General features: G+C 33.1%; 1 protein-coding gene across 2 annotated transcripts in view; it reads right to left on the bottom strand.

The window, feature by feature from the left end:
• LOC145284716 (uncharacterized) overlaps window positions 1-12,806 on the bottom strand; it is a 242,171-nt gene that overhangs the window by 43,642 nt on the left and 185,723 nt on the right. For both annotated transcript variants that reach the window (XM_080133631.1, XM_080133632.1), the window contains exon 4: window positions 5,969-6,078. In XM_080133631.1, coding sequence (XP_079989757.1) covers window positions 5,969-6,078 — 110 coding nt within the window. The remainder of the gene's footprint in view (window positions 1-5,968; window positions 6,079-12,806) is intronic.

Genomic DNA, 12,806 nt, shown 5'->3' with positions numbered 1-12,806 from the left:
AAAGCTGTTGAGGTGTTTTACTATGTCCTCCGCAGTTGTTACCGTCTCATCCACCAAAATATCATCAATGTAGGAACTGGTGGCTCTTCTGACTGCGTCCTCCTTGCTTAGCACCGTTTTGAGGATCGCTGCCATGATTTTTGGTGCAGAATTCAGGCCAAAGCCCAACCTAGTCAGGCAGTACGTTCGGCCCTTGTATCTGACCAGCTGGTATTTCCAGAATTCCTGTGAAATGTGGATCTGTAGGTATGCAGATTTTAAATCCACAATCGTCACAGCCGTCTGAATCTCTCCTCCACTCTCGCATGGTCTCTCCGCACACGTCCATCACATCGCCTCCCGTGTGGCACGCAACGTGTACGTTCAGCTTCCTAAAGTCCAGTAGTGGCCAAACTTTTTGTTTGGTGGGCTTAACAACCGCCATTAACGGCAGCACACCTTCCACCTTCTCCGTCCATGGTCTTAAAATCCTCTCTGAGATCCATCGGTCCACCTCCTTCTCAAATTCAACTCTTGTGCCTCCTCGCAACGTATGCTCGTAGCATTCCACTCTGTTGTTCAGTATGGGAGGTTCTCCCTTCCATGCCTACTTGACTGTCCATTTCTCACCATCAAAGTGTGCAGAGAAATCTTGGTCCTCTATCGTGCAACTTTTGTCTAACCCGGTTGTTCCTGTGACACCTTTTTCGAATTGCACACCTGCAGCCCCTTGATGTCCTCCAAATCTCACGGAGTTCCTATGTACCGTAACGCCCCCTAGTCGAGCAATTGCGTCCATCCCTAGCACCACATCGACACCCGTGACAATTTTGTTAATAACAATCGCCTGGATTGTTAGTGACATCCCACGTACCATCAACCGAACGATACTTGTGCCATTGCACTTCACCTCTCTGCCGTCAACTGCCGTAATGCTGCTGGTTCCATTGCATGTGTCAACCATGTCTTTGGTGACAATTGTTGAAGTACAGTCCGTGTTGACAAGGGCCTTTTCACTTTGTCCATTTAGGGTCACCTCTACTTGTGGTGACATACCCTGAAGCGCCTTCATCGAATAAGTGGGGTAGCCACCGGCGCAGTAGCTTCCCCCTGTTCGTTTTCCCTGGGGACAGAATCTGCTGATGTGGCCGACTTCCCCACAGCGGTAACACGTGACTTCTGGCTTTGGCTCCCTGCACTCCCTCGCCATATGGGGGCCTTGGCATCGGTAGCATCTGCCAGAGAACCTGGGTCTCTGCCACAGTCCTCTTTGCTTTTCGTCCTTCACAATTTCCTGCTGCAGTTTGCTTCGTTGAGCGACAGCTACAATTCCCTGCTCACTCTCTTTTTTCCTGGCCAGCACCCTAGCCTGTGTAATCAACTCCGCCACCTCCATAGTATTTACACCGGGCAGTTGCTGCAGAGCTGTAGAAATATGGTCCGGGAAGCCATTGATAAAGGCCATCTTAACCATCTGTTGACGGCCTCCTCCATTGAATCCTGCTAGTCCCGTCAACCTCCTGATATTGTTGGCGTAAACATCGACAGGCTCTCCGGTCCACACCATACGGCTTAGTTTGCCATATGCCACAAACGGTCCTTCGGTAAATGCTTCCTCAACTTTTCCTCAATGGCGTCAACAGACAGTCGATCCTCCTCCCGCATCTCCAGATATAGGGCCAGAGCATTACCATCAAGATACAGCGGTATCAAGCTGGCTACATCCGCGATGTCCTGCAACTTAGCGACAAGTTTAACCTTGGTCAGCCAGATTATAACATCTCCCTCTCCAGAGAACATCTTAAGCATTTCACTGCTGATCCTCTTTGCTTCCATAGTTCCCCCCGAAATAGCTTGTAGTGAAGTAGAAAAAAAAAAAAAGAAATTAAAAAAAATAAATATATATAAGGCACAGCTGTTCCTTCCAAAAGGTCGAGCTCTTCAACGTCCAAAAATAATTCACCGTCACAAAAAGAATCCGCCGTCACTTCTTTCAACCGTCGTTTCACTCTCTGCGCTCTTCACCCTGCTTAAAAAAAAGTACCGTTTATATGCTGCCCATTTCTCCACTTATGCAAATTGACTATCAACCAGAGCCATCTAGTTTTCCATTTCTCCTAACAGCCAATTTGCAAAGGGGGACAACTCAAACCACACAGAGCCATCTAGTTTTCCATTTCTCCAAACAGCCAATTTGCAAAGGGGAACAACTCAAACCACAAGCCACGATTTTAAGTTGGGTTATCAGAGATTATATTTTCTGTACTGCTCATTGAGAAGTTAGTTTTAGGTTTTTTTGTTTTGTGTCGTTTTTCTTTTTGTTTTTCTTTTTATGAACATTTGTATTCTTCCTTTTAAATTTTTCTTCCTGAGAAACTTACTTTTTTCTTTATTTTGAGTATACTTTCTATTTTGCTCCATGATTTTATTTGATTATTTTCTTTTTTTTTTTTTTTGGTTAGCAGTACATCAAATCTATTTTTATTGGGGAAATTGTTGATAAGTTTCAATCTTTTTTTTTTTCTTTTCTTTTTTTTTTTTGCTTATTCAAAAAAATTTCATTTTGGGTTTGGTGTTCTTCAGTGATTTATCACTTACTCATTTTTGGGGAAAAATTTGTAATAATGAAATATTTTTTTGCAATTCATAATTACAAAAAAACATTTAGTGTAAAATTATTTTCTTTTACACTTCAATTTTTAGAGGCGATTGGGTATTAGTTTATGCAAGTTTTAAATAATTTATTCTTCCTGAAATGAGATTTCAGGAAGAATAAATTATTTAAAACTTACATAAACTAATACCCAATCGCCTCTAAAAATTGAAGTGTAAAAGAAAATAATTTTTTAAAAAATTCAAAGATATTCTTCCCCAAAAATTAAATAACATTACATTTTAATTTTCTAAATTATTAAAAAATGTGTAAATAATATCGAGATTGCTTTAAATGTGTGGAAAAGGCTCACTTAAAAATAAAAAAATATGAACTATAATTAATGATACATGTTGCCTTTCAATCAATGATTTAAGACCCAGGAGAAGTTTATCTTATGAGTCATTTTCTTATTAAAATCAGTATTAATAAATAAAAAAGAACATACTGAAAAAGATACTTTTTCGATAGGAAAGTAGAGTCCATTGCTCCAATAGCAGCACAGTTGAAAAATATCCTTTTTCTTAAGTATAATAAATAATGAATCATAATACTAGACTTTTGCTGGTGAACTGAAATTCTCAGCAGTAAAGCTTTGAAATCCCTTTTTGATATTGAAAGTAATTAATAATACCCACCCCCTCTCTATATTATAGAAGATATATGTCAAATTTATTTGTAGTCATGAGAAACTGATTTTAAAGTCTTTAAATTATCAATTCATAAGTAATTTCTGACTAAAATTAAAGTTTATAATAGTAAAATATAAGATAGAATTTTATGATCGATTTATGCTCGATCGAGGAAAAATGACGTTTTTCAACCACACCCCTCAAAGCTTAAATCATCATTCATTGCATTATTTCTCTAATTTAAACTTTAAAACAGGGGGATGCCGTTATTAATATAAATTTAATTATTAGTAGCATTATCACCAACTTATTAATGACCACACACTTCTAGGCTAAACATTTTGCCTTTTAAGCTTTATTTATTTTATTTTTACAATCTATTACTATCTTGTTTTTCTTTTTAATTAAAAACAATTTTTCTTTCTTCCCTTTTTATTCTACATTCTTTAAAATATGGTCACACATTAAAAAAAAAAGCCTAGAAAAAAAAAGAACAACTGGTAAAATAACTGATGATGAATAAAATATGGCCACACATTAAAAAAAAGCCTAGAAAAACAACTGGTAAAATAACTGATGAATAATTAAAAGATGGGAGTTTAAATATGTTAATCGAATGCCATTTTATTTATCAGAATATTTTTTAATTTTTTAACATATTTCTAAAATTAAACAAAAATTAATAATTAGTCTAATTCTTTAACAATAACTCTAAAAAAAAGGAGCATTTTAAAAATAAAACCTAAATAGGTACTCTTGCCTTTCAGTCTATTGTTTAAGACTTAGGAGAGGTTTAATATAGAGAATCCTATTCTTGAAAGAAACCCCAGATGGTTTCATCAGTATTCTTTTAATTAGGAGGCTTGGAATCATAGGTTTTGAAATTGAGACACACAAACTGAAGCTCAATTATATGAGGGGCGTTCCAAAAATGAGGGGCTCAATTATATGAGGGGCTATTTTTTTTATTCCACCTAAATGGATCAGAGAGAATTGCAAATTGCATTGTTTTGAGGACTGAACTTGTGCATTCATGACCTGAAAGTTTCATCTCTCTGTTGCGGGTATTAAAAAAGCATCCCCTGTCATGAATGTGCGTTAGAAGCAGGGATGCATCATTGAATTCCTAGCAAAAGTACATTGAGAATGGTAGTGACTATGTAAAAAAAAAAAAAAAATGAATTATGGAGCACAAAAAGTCGCTCATTTCAAATTGTACCATTCCCTACCACAGGAGTGGTACCATTTAAAATTAGCAACCTTTGTTGAAAGCTACAAGCTTTTCAACTTTTTGAGTTATAAAAATAGGAAGCTTTACTTTTGGAATGACCTTCGTATAATAGATTCATTAGAAATCATTAATTTTTTAAAAGTTTTATTTTAGAATAAATAATTATGTCCATAAATTCATTTTAATATATATATTAAATTGTAATCAATATTCTGAATTTTTTACTTACAATTCTTAACATTATTTAAAGAATTCTTAAGAATTAATTTGAAAATAATTTTGTTTGTGGCATCAGACAAAATAATTTATATTGGTAAAAGTGAGCAAGAATTCACAGTCACTCGTTTATATTTATGCTTCTTCAGGTCGATAAAAAAATTAGAAATCACTTCACGTTAAACTAAAGTAAAAACTCAAAACTATGTCTTTGAATGTTTGGACAAAAAGTGATTGCAAATGTGATGAGAAAAATGTTCAAATTAAACTATAAAATGACCCAGCTTATCAATTTTTAAATCTGATACCATGATCAAGAAGATTTATAGATTCTTGCTGAACTCCAAAAAGCTAAATGTTTAATTCTTAACATTTTATATAAATTTAACAATATCTGACACTTGTGCAAAATCGTGGATTTTGAAACACAAATTTCAAGTGAACACATAATTATGTACTTGGGTGTCACGTTGAAATGAGCATAAATTCTATAAATTATGAAAAATGATCCAGTTTTGGTAGGTGAGTATGAGGATCGAACCCGAACCCTTGAGGCAAAGTTGGAAATTAAAGTGTGAAAAAAAAAAAAAAAGAAAGTGCGACGTTAACCAATGCGCCACCGCAACATACTAACGGAACCACGTTTGAATTTATTTAATTACTTAGATTTGGCAGGTGCACGTTTTAATGAGTTAATTAGGTCAACTTTGACTGCGGAGTAGTATTTTATTTAATGCAGGAACGCTTTTTTTTTTTTTTTTTTTTTTTTTTCCCAAGATATTGGATTGCAATTGTCTGATATAAGGAAAATATTTCCACATTGATCAAAGCTGATTGCTTTCGGACATTTCCGGCGATGGCGACCGGAAAAATACCGCCAGAATTAGTATCACTTTTATTATAGGAAAAAGTCTAATCCACATGCGGCTAGTGAAAACTGCTGAATATTTATCTTCCCAAAGTGAAGCAAATTAAATAGACAGGCGAGCTCTGTTGTTAATTCGGATATATTATGCTTTATATGTGATATAAAAAGTTTTAAGAAATTGTGAGCCGACCGAGCACTTCTCTGAAAAAAGCCTTTCTTGGACATACACAAAAAGCGAATATACATACACAGATTTTCACTTTTATATATATAGATGTCTGGTTTCTAGTCTACTTGCAAAGAAAATTTAAAATAACAATCTTACAGAATCTGGAGAAAATCTGAACTATAAGATAAAAAGATTAAAAAGGGAAAGTATCTATACTTACAGAATTGTGTTTTGAACGATCAAATTTTTCACAAAACTCTTCAATAGCTGTTATAGACTGAGACGCACCTTTGATACGTTTATCCTGTTCTTGTTTACTTCGAATCTTTTCTGAATATAACAAGAAATTGGGTAAAGTGAAATGAGAAATAAATTAAAGCAAGAAAACAATTTTAATATTAGCATTCAACAAGTGAAAATCAAAAGAGGGTAAAAGAATAACAAAATATAAACAAAATGTGTGCAGGTACTGATGGGTATATATATATATATATATATATATATATATATATATATATATATATATATATATATATATAAAATAATATATATATATATATATCTCATGGCAATGGAAATGAAATGTTTACCAGATACAAGCAAGTGTAAAATTCAACCTAATATAAATATTAATATTTATATATTCCAACCAAATAGAAAAAAGCTCAATACAAACACAATAGTAAGTAGAGCTTCTCATAAGGAAAAAAAAAAAGGAAATTAAGACTGTAAATTAAAATTTACAAGTAAATTTATTGTTCGACAAAATACTCCAAAAACAATTTTTTAAAAATCCTTATTCTGCAGAGTTTCAAACTCAAAGAAAGAAATTAGCAAATTATGGGCTCAAAGGTCAAAATCCCTCTAGATTTTTGATTCTATGATTTCGGTTGGGGGTGGAAGAAAAAAGTGGTAGCAAATGAATGCCAATAGACTCCTGAACATCATACTATTTTCACAAACATGTTGCACATTCAAGATATTGGCAGCCATATTTAAAGATGTCCGACAATCATTCAAATACAACATAATGACTTACTTAAACCCTAGTAACATCAAACCAATAAACATACAAACATGTAGTTAAGTGCATTTTATTCCCAATTAAATTATTCATTATATGGATATTGGACTTAATCTTTATAGTCTATTTCAGATTATTTTTTCAGGCATTTTCTGTAATACTGCTTCAGTATTTTATATGTGTAAGTCAAAAATAGATTTTTTTGTTAAATTTTGATCTTTCTCACGTAAAGGCATTTATATTCTACCACTATGCCTCGTCACACAACATTATAGTTGTTTGTACTTCCACCGAGGAAGTTATGTTTTCAGTCATGTTTATAACTATTGTAGCAAAATGTAGTAGGCAAAAATCAGGAACAAAGATAGGAAATAGTCATTTTCGCCCTGCACCGCCCACCTCTAGAAGAGAGGGATTCCTTGGCTGTAATGACTGTAGAGAAAGAAGGAGACAAAAAAAAAAAGGCAGAAGAAAACTCGCTTCTCGCAGATTTGTGGTTCGTCACAAAGAACAATCCAACCGCCAGAACCACCTAAGCACAATCTGCAAAACATTCGCTGACTGCTTCCTAGCGTCCTGGAATTATATATCTGCATAATCGCGCGAGAGCACACGCGATTCTGCAAGAATTGCATGGGGTCAACGCCAATAAAAACCTATGGACGCCATCTTGGAACTCTCTTCCGCTTGGTCCGCAACACAAGAGACGTATCCTAGGTAAGCTCTTTATTTTCCCCCCATTTCGGTTATTGCCAATTCCGCTACAACTATGTTAGTTTGTTTTGGTATAGTCTAGAGTTTACATTGCTTAATCAATCATCACTAAACGTGGTCAAAATATTGATCATGATCCAAATTAGAAATTTAATTTTTAGATATCTAATTTAAAGGTTAAGAGTCAAGGTTAAAGAAAAGGTGAAAGCCACATTTTTGGCAATAACTTTGGTTCTTTTCATCGTAGAGACTCATTGCTTTGCCAAATTGTAGCTAAAATCCTCCATGTAATTAATATAACTTTGACCTTGAAAAGTTTCACCAAAACTCAAAATTTTCTGGTATTTCAATTTCTGATGTTTTAAATTTTAATGTATGAATCTGATGCCATTTTGTAACAGCAATCACTATCCAAAATTTCAGTCTTTAGCTTTCGAGTTATCAACGTCAACCTGTGACTTCATTTTAGGACTACTTAGCACAATTAAGAAAATTTTTAATCAACTTTTGTCTTAAATATCCTGTTTTATATGAGTAAGTATCAACCTCATTCATTTCTTGTATCTACTTGAAAAAGTCTTTCAAACTTTTCAGTCTCATTATTTTCTTGGTTTCAATTATTTTATTAACGAATTTGACAAAAACCTTAAATGCAGTCTGTTTAGTTTTGGGTTGTTTCATCAAGTACTAGGAATTGATTACTACACAATCTTTGCATGAAGTGTGTTGCATTTTCTTCTGGTAATTTCCAAATTTATGATTGAACATAAAGCTTTTCTGTTTCTTTTCCAAATACTCTGCACATTATAATTTTTACTTTTTGCCAGATCTAGCTTTTTTTCATGTTTTAATCTAACTGGCAAAGATGAAATTAGAATGCAGAACCCATCTTTTCAGTAGTGTTGATATCTTGAAACCATATAAAAGAAATATATTCAAGGGTATTTGAAGTCAATAACTTGAACACATAAAAAGTTTAAATTTAAAATAATATCCAATCATTATTTGATAAATCCAGAACATTTGATTAAAATTTTAATAATTATTTTTGCATCGTTTAAAAACATCTGCAGCTAAATTTCTGTGGAGAAAAAGAAAATTGGATTTCTTAGTTTATATTCTACAATTAAATCCTCCGATAAATCATTATTAATGAAACCAAACTACATTCTATTGCATGAAATTAGAAAACTTTAATATGTAATGCATTTATTTGTTACTGATGAGTCAGTACTTATCAAATCTAAATGCTGCTCATAATACGGTTTAATGAAATGAATAGACTCTCAATTCAAAGATATTGTGTGTGGATTGAAAATGATAAATAAATTGAATACAATTTGGCTATTTATGACAATGTCAGTTGACATTCAATTTGAAGATGACAGAGTTGTAAGCCAAAGGGAAGCATTTCTGTGGTAACATGTTTGACAGATGGAAAATTCTTGAAAAGAAACTGCTTGTGAAAACTCTGATGTAAAAAGGAAAATTCTTTGCAGTTATTGGATATGTTCTTATGAACGTCTGACAGGAAGGAACCAAAGATTAAAGGTCGGTCTAGCATCTTTCATGAAAATAATGATAGAGTAGAGAAAAACTAGCAAGGTTTTTTCTGTGGGAAAAGGGCTGTAAAGAAGAGATCATCCTTCCCCATTTGATTATGAAGTTTGTTTTGAAGTTTGTCAAAGAATGAAAAAAATGTTCTAAGCAACATCTCCCCAATTTAGAAACGGCATCCAACTTAGGATGTATCTGAGTTTTGTAAAGCTTGCATATTGCATTAGCAGTTTATACTTTTGCAGCAGTAGAAAGATTCATCCATTTTTTCAGCAACGTTAGAAATAGATTGGATACAGGTCTTTTATTTTAGATCTGGTATGAAGTCCTAGAATTTTAACTGGAACCGAAGAAAAGGTCTGAGTATTAGTAGTGAAAGCAGAGAAGCTTGTTCAAAATTAACAAAGCTATTTTCCCTTATCACATCTCATGTTCCAGATCAGAAGTGAGAGAATCAGCAAACTTTTGATTATAAAAGCTTTTCAAACTGTTGCCGTGTATTAAAATAAACAAATTTGCATATCAGAACCTAATAGATAAAATTATTGTAGAACAATATTGTACGTTGTCTGCTCCCCTCCCAAAATTGAGATTCTATTTTTAGGCAATTACATGTGAATATCCTGAAAAACTTGACAAAAAGAACAACAAAAAGACAATTTAGAATTTGGATCATATAAATTTAATGTTTTCAAACCGTTTATGCATCTTAAACCAAACTATTTTCTTTTTCCTTTATACTATGTCAGATAAATTATGCATGTTCTTTTTTTGGGAGCTTCTGCTTTTTTAGGCTATTACATATCATTTTATGTCCTTGCCACTCAGACTTAGGGTTAATGGTATGAAGACTAATTAGTTTCCTTTACAAATTAGAATAGTTCGGAAATGGGATATTATTTTATGTTACATTTATACATGAAACTAATGCTTTTTACTAAAATTCTAAAATATTTTTTTTTTCCACCAAAAGTACTTGTCAAAAATAGAAAATCATAGAAGTGGGGAGAGGAATAACAGAGTTTTCATCTATAAATTTACCAAAATTAGATTTCTTAAAAGCATTGAAATTACGAAAATTATCAATCGATAATTTATATTTATTTTTAGATAAAAATATTTTTAAAGATCTTTTAAAATATTTTTTATTTTTATTATTATTATCTGTTTTATCTTTAGTATTATGATAATAATTATGATTAGTACTATTACTAAATTTATTACATTTTATTAATTTTAATTATTGTTCAACCTTTACTACTCCTCTTTACTGCTGGTAGCAACTTTATAATCATTGGTTCGATTGATAGTAATGCTACCGTTTCTTGTTATTCTTATTATTCTTTAATCTTATCAATGACAATGGTACTCCAAAATTGTAATTTTAATTTATAGCATGAATACCAATATTATCTCCATATCTCATTTTCATTAATTATTTTATTTAAATTTTTACTAAATTATTCACTTTAGTTTATTATCATTATCATTATTATTGTTTTTATTATTATTATTATTATAATTACTATTATTATTGTCGCCATTGTTGATATTCTTCTTATTAATATAGCTGTTTTTATCACTTTTAAATGAAATTTAGCCTTCTTTCCTTTTAATGTTAGGATTGTATGAGCTTGTAACGCTTTTTAGCACACATCGCATGATGACTCTCATGCTGTCTAGACGACTTTCACCGTCTGGGTTTATGTCTACACATTTGCAATTCTAATTTGAATTGACCTAATTTTCAAATATAAAGTCTGCTCTTACCAATTGATGCCATACCAACCATGGGAGCAGTTCAGTTATTTTTATGTGACTGAAAATCAACATCACGATTTTGGGTTTGTTTCTAGTGCTACCAGATCAGGCTGTCTGAGGATATTGGTTTCCTGAGACAAAATGCACCTAACATTGATGCTTCTTGTTTTTCTACTTCCTTTTGCAAAAACAAAAACAACAAGCTGCGCGTGTGTGGTCCCCTTCTGGTGCTGCACGTGGGATGATGCCACAAAAAAATAATGAAGAAATGATGAATGTGAGAAGTGTGAACAGAATGCCACATGAATACTATTTCCAAAATAAATGGATTCAGCATTAAATAACCCAAAAAGGATTGATATGCTGTAAAACAAACCAACCAAATCTTGGGGGCTTTTTTTTCAGTAACTGCAGGAGCAATTATATATTCCTTTAAGCTACATTGAACTTCTTTTCAAGTTAGAGTATTTTTCGCTTTGAAATTACTTCACCATTTGAATTATTTTTCACTCTACAATTCACTTCGGCATTCCACTAACTTTGAACTTCTGACTATTTGGGTTTTTTAAAAATTTTCTTCGCTTTTGGATTTACCATCAGGTGAGTTTTCATGCACTCTGGAACTTCTACTTTCGGGTTTTTTTTTTGGGTTTCCCCCCCATTTTCTCCCTATTTTCACATGTTTTTAACTGACATGAACACATTTATTTGTAATTTATGACTAACCATCATAAAGTGCTGTTTCATTTAATGCCTTAACCAGCAAATTTTCAAAATATATATATATAATAAATTCCACAGCCAAATAACGTTTGGCTGTGGAATTTATTATATATATAATCTCTCGCATTCTGAAAAATCCTATCATAATTTACTTGCTAGATTAGCATTGTTGGATGGCATTGTCCTTTCGAGTTGAAACTCCTACTTGTGAGACATTGGCTTGGGGTTGTTATCTAGTTGGATGACTGCGTCCCTTGTTGAGACGAAGTAGGTTCATTTCACAGTCGGATTGCTTGATCTGTGTTAGTTAATAGAATTTCTTGTGTGCAGGGCGTTTGCTTAGTTGATAGAGTGCTTGCCTCGCTTGCAAGAGGCTCGGGTTTTGAATCCCGAGTTTGGATGTGTCTAACTGATGAGCCCAAATGAGGGTGAAATTTGAGTCTTGGACTTCCTGTTTGTTGACTGTCATGGCTCTTGTGGGTTGCGACGTTATTTGGCTGTGGAATTTATTATATATGTATATATATATTCAAGCACATCTGATTGAACACGGGTTATTCTTTTTTTCAATTTTCTGGATATCTTTTCCATTCGTCGAGCAGTCTTTTTTATTTCAGCTAGCATGTTGTATAGAATGGCGGCCAAAAGTTGTTCAGGCATATTATACTCAAGCACTTTCTATCGGTGCATCCGATTATTATAAGGAACAATTGTTGTTGTTAGCATTTTCTTTTACTTTTCCTTTGTTGTTGGCTGAAGTAAAAAAACGATTGGTTAAACATCAATTACGAACAGAGAAACTACTTGCAGAAATTGTCAAGAATAACACGCATACAGAAAGCAATTCAGCTTTTTCTCAAAATACAATATGGTCTGCAATAGATAATTTTAAGTATGAAGAAAATAAAAAATCACTCACAGGAGATATAAAGACTTTTTCAATATCAACTGCGGTAACTGGTCTGACCAGAAGATGACCAGACTGCTGCTACGAAAACTTGAAATGGCTGAATATGACAAATTTGTTGACTACATCTTGCTATGGAAAACTGCGGATTTATCGTTCAATGAGACGGTAAATCTGTTAACAGAACTATTCTCCCCGAAAACATCTCTTTTTCATAAGCGATAGAGATGTTTGAATGTGACCAAAGATGATAAGGACAACTTTGCCACATACACAGCAGTAGTGAACAAGCATTGTGATGACTTTGTTTGAATTAACAGCAGACAATTTTAAATGCCTTGTTTTTGCACAAGGTTTAACCTCGGGAAAAGA

Source organism: Euprymna scolopes, chromosome 9 (genome assembly GCF_053919585.1).
Source record: "Euprymna scolopes isolate OS-2025 chromosome 9, ASM5391958v1, whole genome shotgun sequence".
Lineage (NCBI taxonomy): Eukaryota > Metazoa > Mollusca > Cephalopoda > Sepiida > Sepiolidae > Euprymna > Euprymna scolopes.
Note: the sequence above shows the minus strand (reverse complement) of the source record. Positions and strands in the feature narration are given on the sequence as shown.